At 35.3% G+C, this 14,409-nt stretch overlaps 1 protein-coding gene and 1 long non-coding RNA gene across 2 annotated transcripts; one reads left to right on the forward strand and one right to left on the reverse strand.

Annotated features, from left to right (window-relative positions):
* Positions 1-982: 982 nt before the first annotated feature.
* Positions 983-11,748, forward strand: LOC118748398 (zinc finger protein OZF-like; the record flags this gene model as incomplete). The annotated part of the gene is made up of 3 exons (XM_036482770.1): positions 983-1,033; positions 1,317-1,374; positions 10,403-11,748. Coding segments are annotated over 3 exons (1,128 nt in total), but the record flags the coding sequence as incomplete, so codon positions are not given.
* LOC118749014 lies at positions 6,137-6,412 on the reverse strand. The gene is made up of 3 exons (XR_004994129.1): positions 6,366-6,412; positions 6,248-6,313; positions 6,137-6,191 (listed from the first exon to the last, which is right to left on the reverse strand). It is a non-coding gene; the product is annotated as an uncharacterized LOC118749014 (long non-coding RNA).
* Positions 11,749-14,409: the final 2,661 nt, after the last annotated feature.

A 14,409-nucleotide genomic window follows, 5' to 3' on the forward strand; every position in this document is an offset into this window, starting at 1 on the left:
TGCATACCCGAAAATTTTCTAAATATTTTAATTAAAAATTTTGAAATTTTGATGACAATTTTTTGAAGTTTGATTAATTTTTTTGCAATTTGTGCAAGCTTTGCAACTTTTGTTATTGTGGTTTCTGATATAAATTGAATTATATTTTAAATGAAAATTATTAAAAATAAATAAATAAACATAATTTGCAAGCAAAATCGTTTTGAATTTCGTTGCTAATTAGTTGCACGCATCTGTACATACATTTAAATGATTGCAATAACGACAAAATTCGGTCGTATTTTTCCAAAATCAGGAAAGGATGTTTATGGAAATTCAGCAGTGCCCGCATTTAGCAATTTTGCCTTCGAAATGCGAGTAAATTGCGCTTTGCTTTGGTATCTGAAAGGGAAAGTCGTTTGTTAAACAACAAATCCCAAAAGCTCAACTCAAATATTTACCTTTTAAGACAAATTGCACTAAATGATGTGAATTCCGCTCAGTTGTTTCTATTTGCCTTTGCAACGAAAAACGAGTTCCCATATGAGACATATCATGTCACCGCGGCCAGCTCTGTGCGCGACCTCTAAGGATTTGGATGAAAATTGAAGAGATTGAAGGTCTAGGAGTTATGAATATGGGTTGCGTATTTATACGGGACTTAAATTTTAAGAAATCATCATAAGTACATATTTTTTTAAAGTGCTGTATCCTGGAAACCTTTTAACGAAACTTATGAAAACAAATTTATTTCTTCCGTCTTATTATGGGGTTTAATTATAAATTTCCTACATTAATGTGCAACGTATAAAACGTAAAACAAGTAAACATTGTTCCTTTTTGATTTTTTTTTTGGCTATAGCATTTAATTTTTTTTTACATAAAAACATTGTCTATAATGTCAACTTTAAGGCGTATAGCTCTAGGTCATGATGCAATAATGAAGGTGTTGTACGTTGTGACAGCTCGAAATCGAACTACCTTAGGTCAATATTGTATTTTGGAAGTACAAGAAAAACGGGAAGAAAAAAAGCATAATAAAAATTATGCAGAACGAAAAATGACACTGAAGATGGCACAACGCCGAAACCGGTTTGTCTCCAAACCAAATTTGACAAGGGATGGCGGAAATTCGTTCCAAAATACATCATACACCCACCCTGTCGGAAACAACAACAACCAAAAAGGAAAGAAAAAAGCCTTTTAGTTGAAAAAGTACTAAGCATAAGCCTTCTCAACAACGTTCCGATTATCTGAATAGGTATATATATGGCTTGGTAGTCTCATAAAGTTGTAGATAATTAAAATAATAAAATTAGGCGTGTTTTTATTCACAGGAATATGATAATATGCTTAAAATTTTTGAGCTGATGAATACACAGCTAGAACAGTATGGCATATATAATTCCTTATATAAGTCGCATCACTAAGAAAATTATCCCGTATGAATTTGAAATGTTTCACTTATATAGTACAGGCCAAATAGAGGAATTCATTTACGTGTGATATTTTGTCCCCCTCTTTCAAATGGGCTTCTTGTGCGCATATATCAGGTTTGATAGCTATTGACCATACCAATAATGCCTCATACTCAGTTTTACTAGATCAATTCGTGTTCTCGAGAAAAAAAATTTCACGATTCAAAAATCTGAGTATAGCGGGCAAATTCTTTTCTCACAATTTTGAAAATTCTTCGTTTTTTGGCCTATATTTGCTTTGTATGGTATTTGCCACAAAATATAGACCAAAAACGATAAATGTTCAAAATTTGGAGAAAAAAGATTTTTCAGATTTTTGGATCGTGAAATATTTTTTTCTCGGTGAACACGAATTGATCTAGTAAATCGGAGTATGAGGCATTATTGGTATGGCCAACAGCTATTAAACCTGATATATTCGCACTAAGGTTTTTTTGTGTTCCACAGTGTTATATAAGTGATAATTTGAGGAATCATATAAACAATTATACATTACCCAAGTTCACGTACATCCAAGTTCGAGTCATACAGCAAGCTTTTTAATGTTTTATTTATTTGTTTTTGAAATAAACAATATATTTCAGAATTTATAATTAATACGTTGTGTTCATTTTAGTAAAACCACTTTCATTTTTAATTGTACAAAATTTATTATATACATACAGTATCGGTCATATCAATAGCAACCCCATTTCAAAGTGATATTATTTCCCTCTCATGTTAATTTATTTCTAAGAATTTGCAATAAAAATAAAGTTCAATTTCTAACAAAACCCATATAAACCCAATTTTAAAACTTCGTAGAAAACTACAAAAAATACAACAAATTTTCACCCAAAATTCACACTTTTTTCTCAGAAGTGTTACAGTTTTTTTGAGCACTCAGTTTTATAGCCCCTTCAATTTAAGTCTTATTATATGCAAGTTTGAAGTGGCTAAAAATTACCGTTGATTTTTTAGAATCGATATAAAAACAAATGGTGTTTAATCGTCTTCCATATACCCAAAAATGCGACTATCGAAAAACACTCGACATCAGAAACGCCCTATTTCAAAATTTGGTTGGAAAACGCCCTACTTTAGAATTTGACTGAAAAATGCCCTATCTCAGAACTCGGTTCAAAAACACCCTATCTCAGCTGGCGATCCAAAAACGCCCTATCTCAGCACATTTTCAAAGTATTTTCATTTGAGATAGGACTTTTTTGAACCAAATAATAATAATAACATACTATATACCTACATATCTAGTTTCAACATAAAAAAAATTATGTACCCATCATTAATTGTCTATACATACATATGTATCTAAGTCAATATATGTGATATATATGTACATACATCTACATATCGTCGTTTAAAGTACAAAACCGTGTATCAATAAAATGCAAAACCGCGTATCAAGATAATGCAAACCCAGCGAGGTTGCATAAATTATTTTCTAGAGAGTGAAAACACTCATATTTCAAAATGGTTATCTTTTTTTAAAAAGCAATCGCATTTTTGGCTAGTATATTTCAGGAAGAATGGATAAGGATTGAGCCAAGAACTTGTGTGAGCAAATCCAATTTTTAGCAGCAAATGTCAGTTACGCGGTTTTGTACTTAAACGACGATGTTTATATTAACAGGAACGCTGCAATCTAATACACGGGTGAAGCAGGTACGCAGCACAGCAGAAGCATAGAAACAATCTGCAAATGAATGGCTTTTTAGGTTTTTAACAAACAAAAACCTTTTTTCAACTTACTTCAACGTGTCTAAAGCACAACGCACACACTAATGCAAAGGCGCAACAGGAACGCAACACTATAAAACACGGGCGGAGCCAGAGCTGTAAAATGATTGAATCAGTAGGATCTGCATTCACTCGGCATTCTGTTCAAAATTTTGATTGTTTGTTTGTATAAAAAAACCTCATTACTGAGTGGCTTAAAATACTTGAAAACAAAGAAACTGTGTTGTGTTATTGAATGGTAGATTGACATTCAGTATAGAATGTGAATGTAACAGAAGCATTCGCACACAGACATGATTGTATATTTAAAATGAATGCACACATTTTTTACCATTCAGTACTAATGCTTTTTTCCCCAGGGTTGATACATTTTATACTTTAAAGTTTAAACATATCTGGAATTGAAAAAAAAACAAATTTTTTTTTTCAATGTGTATGTAAGTATGGACGTTTTCTGTCATTAAACCATGGCCAATGAATGGTGAGAAATTATTCCAAATAAACATCGCAACCGTCGAGCACAAAGGACACATCTTTATACATACATACACATATATTAGATTCGAAACTAGTGAACTATATATAGAAATATAAAACAGAGTCAATAGAATTGACAGTTTTTAAAACTCTTGCTTGAAGAAGCTTAGAAGCTTATTTTCTTAGCAAGCTTGCTTAGTCTATGTCCGTCTGTCTGTCTGTCCGTTTTTTTGTGTACACGATAACTAGCAAAAGTTTAGATATCTGAAGAAAATTCGGCACGCGGGTTTCCCTTTATGCAGGGCAGCAGTGTATTGAAAATACAAAAATTAAACAATAAATAACCTGGTCCTGGCGTTCTTCAACAAACTTCTGAAATATGGTGTTCTTGAACAGTTTTTTGAGATAGGGAGTTTTTGAACTGGCTGCCGATATACATAGGTCGATCTTTCACTTAGGTGTCGATATGTAGTTTTTATGTTAACAAACAAACCGAAACTTGGGTTAAAAAGCGTGCCAAACCTTCTGCAATGAAATGGGTATGCATTCTCAAATATTGCACTTACAGTAAGGAGTGTTAATGAAAATATAGACCAACGAATTTTGTTAAATATTTTTATTTGGAAATTGTTGATAATTTGTGACTTATTGTAAACAAAAAAAATCTCCATTAACCCACAAATTCGATTTTCCATCAACTGCTTGACCCAATAACGAAGAAAAAAAATACGAAGAAATTTGTATCAAAAATGTTTATAATTAAGTAATGAAACGTATATGTATGTCTAATGTTAGAACCAGAAGCTCTTAAATTTGTTAGTTTATATTAACTTATACATATATGTATGCACTAATTTATGCAGAATACATTATTAATGGTACATTGGTAACACTTATTTGGAAAGCTGACAATTTTCTAAACAGAGATGTTAAAATCATAAATAATTTATATTTTTCATAACGACATTCTAACGACACGTTCACTAAAAAATATTTCTCCAATTAATATTTTTTATTCTTATAAATACTTATACAAATTTAAGTGAAAAAAACTAATGATAACGTTCTATAAACAATTTTTTGTGTTGAAATTTTGAAATCTGTTTAATAAAATTCAACCTTGCGTACTTTTCAGTGGGTTTTGTGTGTTTAGAATATTTATACCGATTGATTGGTACTGAATGAATGTGTGCACACATAGCAAAAGCTGCATTCATCTGAATGCGTATTCAGTGTTAAAAGTTGATGTTTCGTCATTCAATTTTTTCAATCTTTCTTTGAATATGTTAATGTGTGCAATCGTATCTACTTTGAGTGAATGTAGAATTGGAAAATTATAAGCCACATTCCCCAACAAGGAAAAATTCAATGAAAACATAATAGCATAAAATTGATGATTTTTAATTTCAAATGATTTCACAGTTTTACAGCTCTGGGCGGAGCCATGATACAAACAAGAAGGTAGTTTCAATAAACAACTTTTGACGGATAATAAAATTTTTTGAAGTTTCATTAATTGTCAGTATTATCAACGGCCTTGCCACTTTGATAATATTAAAACAATACATCGGAGTATTTTCTTTCCCATATTTTTACCAATGTGAGAATATTTCAAATCAAAACTCATAATCAGTACTTGATATTTTTTTACTTACGTGGTTTGCCCCTCTTTTATTAAAAATATATAAAATGTAAACTGTTACATTGTAATTATTCTTTTTATTTTATAATAAAAACCATTAGTGCATTATGTTGTTATTTTTTTCATTTTCTTATTTTGATATACAATTTTCGTTTCTTTAATCTTGCGATTTAAAAATCGAATTCTAAAGAATGTTCTTCCCAAATAAAATCTTTTTATAATATTTTGGTCCAAATTTACTTTTAAATTTCTCATCAGATTTTGCAAAAATTTTGGCTTTGTGGTTAGCGAATCACCATTAATTTCAACAAATTTTGAATTCAAAATTTCCAATGTATGCAAAAAACTTGTCTGAAAAGTAATAGATTTAATGGCATAGGAACATCAAACCACCATATCAAATCACGATATCAGAAGATGCAAAATGTATTGAACACACAAATGGAAATCTGGGTAAATTTTCTTCGTGTATGTTACACGCTTCCAGCCACTGTTTTCGCACGAACGGTAGCTTAGGAAACGTAAAAAACTTAACCCCAGATCCTTTACATGTATGTACCGAATTTTCACAGTTTGGGCACACACAGCTCATTTTTTCTTTTTATTTTGCAAATTTACACAAAATTTATCTCATATATGTTCAATAACTTCACTAAACTTCACTCATTTTCATACATTTTTGTTTACTTTTACAAAAAAAAAATATTATCTCTGGTGATCAGGTAGCATGAATTTTATGAAATGTCATAATTTTATTAAAAGTCAAATGGTTAGCAACAACAACGAATGTCATTAAATGGAACTACCTTCTTTTTTGTATCATGGGCGGAGCAATACACGGGCGGAGGAACGCAGCACAGCAGAAGCGTCCACAAAATCTGCGAATAAATGGTTCATTAGGTTTTGAAATAACAAAGAGCTGGTTCCAACTTACTTCAAAATATCTGCAGGATGATGCACACAATCAAATTCGGCCGCAGCTGCAGTTCACCAGAGAATGCTGCAAATCGAATGGTTCATCAATGAAGTCAAAATAATATGTTGTAACTTACGTGTATTAGCTCTTAATTACAATACCAGCACAGGTCGGCCAGGAAACCCCTAAGGAAATTACCTAATAAATGCAAAATTATAATTTATTTGTAAAATAATTCGGTTTTATTACAATACTTACCAAATTTCACGCAATTAGAAAACAAATGTCAGCGAATAAGAACAAAACGAACAACGAAAATTGAATCAATTAGAATTTTTTTCTAATATTTTGGGAAATGTTCAGTGAAATTAGCAAAGAAACAACACAGTTTCTCCTAAGGTAGTTCAAGATGGCGGATTAGAGCGAGAAGTTGCCGACGTATAACACCTTTCATTATTGCATCATGGCTCTAGGTCGTCCAACGCTCGAGCAATATGACAAATAGATATTGAAATTTTATGAAATTGTATATTTTTGAAAGAGAAAAGGTGTTTAAAAATAAAAACAATGTAAATAAATCAAATTAACTTTACTAAAGGTCTGAAATCACCAAAATCCATTCAAGGAAATGGTAGAATTGAACTTTGTTGCAAGTTCACATGGGAAATCTGCTTCCGACGGGATTGCAGGAAATTTTAAGAGACTAGCAGCTAGAGCAACTTCACAACAAATTCTGACCGCCGAGAGCCTCTACCAATGGAGTAAGAATAATTCAGAGAAAACCAAGGTGCTGTATGCGTCCAAGAGTGACTACAATGGAGTTAAGCAAAAGTTTCAAGATAGTTTCGCAAAGACACAATATATTCCGGAAACGCAGAAATTTCATGCCTTTATACCCTAACCATCAACAACACTCATTGCAAAAGAATATTCGATCTCCAATGACAGCTTCAAGGTTAGTCCTTTTATTGAAACAAGATAAAGGAGAGGTTTGTAAAAAAATAAACCTAATGAATAATAAAATTATAGTATGAAAAAATCAACAACACGCTTTTATTACAATAAGAACTAAAAGAAAAAAATTATTTATTGATTTAAAGATTCTTTTAAGAAGGATATGAAGTTCCCTAACTTGATGTTATTTAACCTTTTAAACTAGCTTAGCCCTCAAGCGTAGTTGATTTTTTATCACGAATGAGTCAATATATAAATTTGACACAATGCGTTTTCAACTCAAGCTTTCAACTTGATTTTTGAAATAAATGAATTTTTAATTGATACGTGTTTTGTTATAAGGTGTTCATTTACAAAACGCGGAACTATCAACATCTCATCATCATGAAGTACCAAAAAAAATGTTTTCGTTTTATATAATTGTTAGATTTTAAGCACATTCAAAAAGGGTTGAGATTCTGTACATTTTTCGCAGAATATGTATATCGATGAGCGGGGAAAATATCTATTACACACTTATCACATCGTGCGCTATAAATATTAGCGTTTGATTTTTAAGGACACATATACATGCATATCGCCGTTTAAAGTACAAAACCGCGTATCAACAAAATGCAAAACCGCGTATGTGAGATTGCATAAATTATTTTATAGAGAGTAAAAACACTCATATTTCAAAATGGTTATCTTTTTTATAAATCAATCGCATTTCTGGCTACTAGCATATTTCAGGACGAATGTATAGGGATTGAGCCAAGAGCTTGTGTGAGCAAATCCTATTTTTGGCAGTCAATGTCAGTTACGCGGTTTTGCAGAATGACGATACGCGGTTTTGTACTTTAAACGACGATATGTAGCTCATAAGCTCGTTTGCTAGCCTCAGGTGCTCGCGACATTGAATGGTGTTAAGACTGCGTTGTTGATGGAGTTTCAGAATCTAGGTTTCTAACCCCTTGGATAAAAGCAATTGCATTACTGCAACGCGGCATATGTTTGTGTTGTCCAATACTTAGAAGACATAAGGATTCGCTAACCTCAATCAAAAATAACCTCCTGCTTATATCCTATATTGGAAATATTCCATTCCGGATTCCATAAAAGCATTACATTTGGCTCTGTAACTTTCGCTACTCTGGCATTTTCTTCAAAATATACGGCATCCGAATCGTCACTGTTGTAATCGTTATAACCGCTTTCTATGTTTTCACATGGCTCATAATCCACATCATCCCCAGAACTGTATGGATCCTCCCATTACCTACGAATTGACCAAACCCAGACAATTCCATTTTATAAGAAACTTTAAAAGAAAATTCGAACTACGTTGATTCTGTTTTTTTTTTATGTGTAAAAACAAATTTTTTCCCGTTTAATAAAGCTCTTTTTGCCATTGTGTCAATTTGATACATAATCGACTCTTTAGGGAAATTTTTTATACAGACTAACAGGAACATCTACCCGTGAAAGGGAACAGTAATATTAAAAACTCGCATATGATTTTTACGTTGAGCCAAAATCCCAGGTTAATTCGAATACATGTATTAAATATATATATATTGGAATCTGAAAATTGTGTCAAATTGACACAAAATACGGTTGAAGGTTAATATAGGATTAAAGTAATTGGTACGTAGTCATAGTCGAAATAAAGTCCACTGTAAAGTTAGTTGCAGCTATTTTTTGCAGACATCCCATTGGAAACATACAGCACCTTCTTCTTCTCTAAATTATTCTTAACCCATTAGTAGAGGGCGCCGGGGTTAAGAATTTGTTGTGACGTCGGGAGCTGAAGACTTGCTCTAGCTGCTAGTCTCTTAAAATTTCCTCAAATCCTGTCGCAATAGACAATGTTTTTATGTAAAAAACATTTAAAATTCTATAATCAAAAAAAAAATCAGAAAGAAAAATGTTTACTTAATTTTTTTTACTTTTTTTATTCGTTGCACATTAATGTAAAAAATTTATAATTAAAGCTAAAGAACTGCAAAATTCAACATTCTGTAAAAATGTCTTTCAAAAATTGCATGCATTGCTATGCCATGTCAACTCGAACAAGGTGTTATGCCATGTCATTCCATCTCAAACATAGCATGTCGTTGCTACTTAGCTAAGCTGTTATTCGCTGTTGTGCTTCTGTAGCATATTTTTAATCCTGCCTTGGGTGAAAATATATACAGGTTTTAAATTAGACAATTCTTTGATGCATTTTACTATAATAGGTGCTTAAAAACTTTACAAAATCGCTTCCCGTATATAAAATATAATTAATAATGCTGACTATGTCGCATGTGTTGCTTGTGTTGACATGCATAGATTTGATGCATGATTTGATTTCAATTATTCGACAGTGTCTTCATATGTTATTGTGAAACATGTATGAGCGACATAATATGAACTGGCGCTTGCAAGATGTGACACATGTCGCTATGTTTTATAGTTCAACATTTGCAGGCCTTTAATTAAAGCCCATAATAAGACGAAAGAAATACTTTTTTTTGCATTAAGTTTCGTTAAAAGGTTTCCAAGATACAGCACTTTAAAGAAAGGTAGTAGACGTTTTCTTAAAATTTAAGTTCCCTGTAAATAGGCAACCCTACGTCATATCGGCAAGATATGCTGCTCTTTAGTTCAAAAGCTCCCCAATCCTACTATGTATGCAGTGCACAGACATACATATACATATGCACATACATATGTGACAGGGAAAGTTAAAATGGACCTACGAGTCGAAAAGTCGATGTGGATGGGCAGATTGACCAAAAATGTTATAAACGTAGTCGTTGTGTCTCGAAAAGTTATTTTCGGCCCGATTCCTTTAATTTCCCTTTCACTACATCTCGAAAAAAGTTATGGTTATTTGTTTTACAAGCTTTTATTAAGTTTCGCTTGTGTGTAAGGAAATCTTGCAATCAATTTTTAACCAATTTCTCGATGAGCTACAGACTTGAAACTTCAAAATTGGCTCAGAATCAGATGGCAATGCAATAGAAAAGATGAATGAATCCTCAAGGTTTCGCATTAATAAAGGAATAACTAAACAACAATCTTGCCCGCTAGGTAGTCGGGGATATTTGGAGAATACGTATTTATAGTCGGATTTGTTTCAAATTTAGAACGTATGTACATTGTTTAAATGGAAAGAAGTAACTGCGGTTAGGTGGTGTGGGGGTCGATTTTTCTTCTTTTTAGTAACCACCAATTAATGTTTGTCTTAAAAAGATTTTTTTAAATTACATACTTGTTTATTTTCTTTTGTAATATTTTTACAGGTTACTTTGAAACCAACGTCCGAAAAGTTCACGGTACAGGATAGCAATTTAAATGAGGAACAATTTATCAGATTGGCTCATATATACCAGCGATATCCAAGTCTTTGGGATGAAAAGAACATAGCATATAGATTCGCTAACAGGCGACGTGAAGCTTTGAATAATGTACTTGAGGAGTTTAATGAAGCATATGGATTGAATCTAACGAAAAACGAGTTAGAAAAAGAAATTTCAAGACTGAGAAAAGTATGCTCGAATGAGAAGAGACAAAAGATAGCATGTAAACGAAAAAAAATAGATTATAAACCAAGTTGCCCTTATTATGATCACATCGCTTTTCTGGAAGTCGATGTAACTCCGTTTGAATGTTCACAATGTGAACAACTTATATTTGGTCCATGCCAGTACAAAGTTCATTTATCGACTCATGATGGCTCACTGCCATTCAAATGCCACATTTGTGGGCATGGTTTCAAGCTGGTCACTAACCTAACAGTTCATTTAAGAAGACATGCTCAAGACTACACGTTTAATTGTGAGGTGTGTAACAAGTCCCTTGCAACGGCTACAGAATTAAAAACTCATGCACGATTGCATACGGGTGAAAAACCGTATGTATGTGATATTTGTGGGAAAGCAACTGGATCATTTGCTGAATTTAAAAGACATAGGGACCGCCACGAAAAACGACCGAAGCATAAGTGTGAAATTTGTTCGAAGGCATTTTATGAAAAACGAAAATTAAAAGACCACGTTAATGCCCACCTGGAATTGCGAAACCATCATTGTAATGTGTGTAACAAATCTTTTACTAGTTCAAAACTTTTGCGACAGCACAAATTAATTCATGATGCCGAAAAAAGATATTCATGTAGAATTTGTGGAAAGCGTTTCGCACAAGGGGCTGGCCTTAATTCGCATATGAAGTCTCATGGTACAAAGTTATCTTCAAAGCCTTTGATACAGTGAAATGCATGCATGTAAGCGTACATATGTAAGTACATACGCTACGAGTATTTCTTTCAAAAGTTTATTAAAATAAAATTTTTTTATTTGTCAGAAAACACAAAAAATTGCATGCGGCATGTTGCCGCAGATTTTATCCTGTCTAAAATTAATTGCTGATCAGCAAAATTAAAGAAGTAACGTTAGTGTAGGTTTTATTCAAAAACGAAGTCATTTAGAGTTTAAAACTTTGTGCTCTGATGCCGACATGCATTTCGCACACGATCTTCAAAAGTAACACAACTCAAAATTTGGAATTTTTGAAATTATGCACTAAAATTATACGCAGAGCTTTTATTTACCTTCAAGCAAAAGCTGGAGCAAATTTCAGATATAATTTGTTGAAAAAACCTAAGGTAAAGTCTCTCTTGCCCATATGATTTGCATGTGTTACAAAGTAGTTTTACGCATTTTATGATGAATGTGTTATTTTGAGTTGTGTCACTTTTGAAGATCGTGTGCAATATATCCCCCAGTTAAACGCTGAATCTAAAGAAAGATTGAGTTTTTTATAAGTTAATGAACAAACGGCAGTAACCCTCGTATTTCTTTTTCCGATTTGGTTTGGTTGGTGGAGCAGTCAGCTCATATAAGCTACGTTATTCCTCTAGTCGATGAATGCTTATCTTCACCAATCAGCAAATATATTAGCAGGTTATTCCTCGAGGTGATGACTACATGTGTCCACCAATCGGCTTTTGTAGCTGCAAGCAGTGTAGGCTCGTGTTGACCAAACAGCTATTGGAGGTGTGTTTGTTTTGGATGGCAATTGTTTGAGCGTGGTTTTTTAACCGACTTCCAAAAAAGGAGGAGGTTATCAGTTCGTCGGAATATTTTTTTTTATGTATGTTACGCATAACTTTGGAAGTGGAAGTGGAGACACCGGACGTGATGAACAAGAATCTGAAAACGTCAATCGCAGGTAAGAATAATCCTGGTGGAACCGAGAAAACGGATGTTGGAAAAGTTTAGTTGCGCAAAACCAGGCCATTTTGCACGTGATGGTAAGACGGCTTCCAACAGGTACAACAGTTCAACACGACGCAAACGTAGGGCTGAAGAAGACGAATCCAACCCGATTCAGTCATTAAACTAAAACGAGCCAGCACGAGAGGGCGCGCGCTGACTCCCGCAATTGAATGCCTCATAATCTCCATCGAAAATTTGCAGAAAAGATAGCAAGTCACTGTTAGTGGATATGTGGACGGATATGAGCGAGTACTAACTGTGGATACGGACGCATCACATTGCATTATTCGATCTGATTTGGTCACTAAAGAGGTAAGGCCTGGAGCAAGGTTGAGGGCAGAAACTGGTGAGACTACCCAAGATGTGGAAGAAGTACCACGCAAAGTCGTCGCAATAGGGAATGTGGCGGTGTTACACAAGTGCGGAGATTATGGATGGAGTCATTATAGGAGTAGACTTCTTACTCTGTCTCCACCAGAGCTTAAGCACGTAGTTATGGCCGTTGAGTTGGACAATGTCTCCATCCGAGCTTAACCACGTAGTTACGGCTGTTAGTTTGGTTATCCCAAATACCCACTTGATTGAGCGTGGTTTCGCTATATAAAAACGATAGCAGTTAACCATTTCACTGAAACGGCTAAAAAAACTAACTTAAAACTACGTCGAAAATCTGATACAACCCTTCGTTTTTATCAATAAAAGATTCAATACAGTAATTTAATTATTTTTTGATATAAAGATGTAGAGCATGGCGGATGCAGAAGTTTACTTAAGTTGTTAAAAAAATATACTTAATTACTTACCTACATAAATTTACCCAGTGTTCTTATTTTTGCATGAATCGAAAATATTTAAGTGATTTCCTATGTCATACAACTCACACCCCCTAATCCAGGATGTTAAGCGACACCGTGCCCATTGGAAGGCAGCTGATGGTGCAAGGTGCCGTCAGGGGTCGGAGCCGACCTCTTTGTCTGCGCCCGTCTTGGGAGGTGCCAGTGGGAACATACCGCACCTAAACTCGGGGTTAAGGGCGCGGGCGAATTTGCCTGCATCCAGGACGGAGGTAGGGACGCAGATGAAGTCGTCTGCGGTTCTGGACGTGAGGTTACCGGACAGTATGGCCGGCACCAGCCAAGGACTTGCGGCTAAATTCGTGGCAAATCCCTCCGTTAGGCCTAATCGGCACGCTGGGCCGGCCAGGAAAGCACCAGATGACAGTCGCATGGCCACCAAGATCTTGGCGCGATACAGCGAGCAGGGTGCTTCGCAGCTATCTGAGCAACACGCGCGGTCGCTCGAGTGGAGTGGTGAGGCTGTTTCGGGGGTTGCGAGCGCATCCCGTACTGACCCTGTCAAGCGGCAGAGGTCGCAGGAGGGGGAAACCCCCCTCCCCAAGAAGCCTAGATCGGGTGGGACGCCTAAGCTCTTTAGCGAGATCGCTAAACAGTCGGGTTCTATCACTCTGCGCGTTTTGGATCGGGGTAAGGAGGACGGCCATCGCCAGGGAGGACTGGAGGAAACTGTCGTCGGCTTTATCCGAGGTCTGTATGAGAGTGGTCAGGGAAAACCCTGGGTCACCGCCGCGGTGTGAGAGTGCTGGTTGGCACCAGGGCATGTTTAAGAAGGTGGTGTGCGGGCGTGCGTTCGGCCTCGCTGTACAGGCGGCAGTAGCTTTGGTCGGAGAGGTTTAGAAGGGAGCCAGACTCGAGGCTATGAACAAGGGAGAACTTCCCTTGCGTCCCCGTGCGCGGGTCTGGCTTCCCTCGGCACCTTCCTCGCTGAGGGAGGCGGAAGATATCTTCCGCTACTGCAACCCGGACTTTTCAGCGCACAGCTGGAAGGTAATCCGGTTTGAGAACTCCGACGGTGACTTTCCGCAAGCGCTGATGTTGCTGAATTGGGAGTCTCTTAAGCCTCTCGCCCCCGTAGGTATGGAGGTCGAATCCGTCATGTCGGACAGTGACAGCAGTGATGGTCCTC

This window comes from Rhagoletis pomonella, unplaced genomic scaffold (assembly GCF_013731165.1).
Source record: "Rhagoletis pomonella isolate Grant_MI unplaced genomic scaffold, Rhpom_1.0 Rhpom_scaffold_00013, whole genome shotgun sequence".
Taxonomy (NCBI): domain Eukaryota; kingdom Metazoa; phylum Arthropoda; class Insecta; order Diptera; family Tephritidae; genus Rhagoletis; species Rhagoletis pomonella.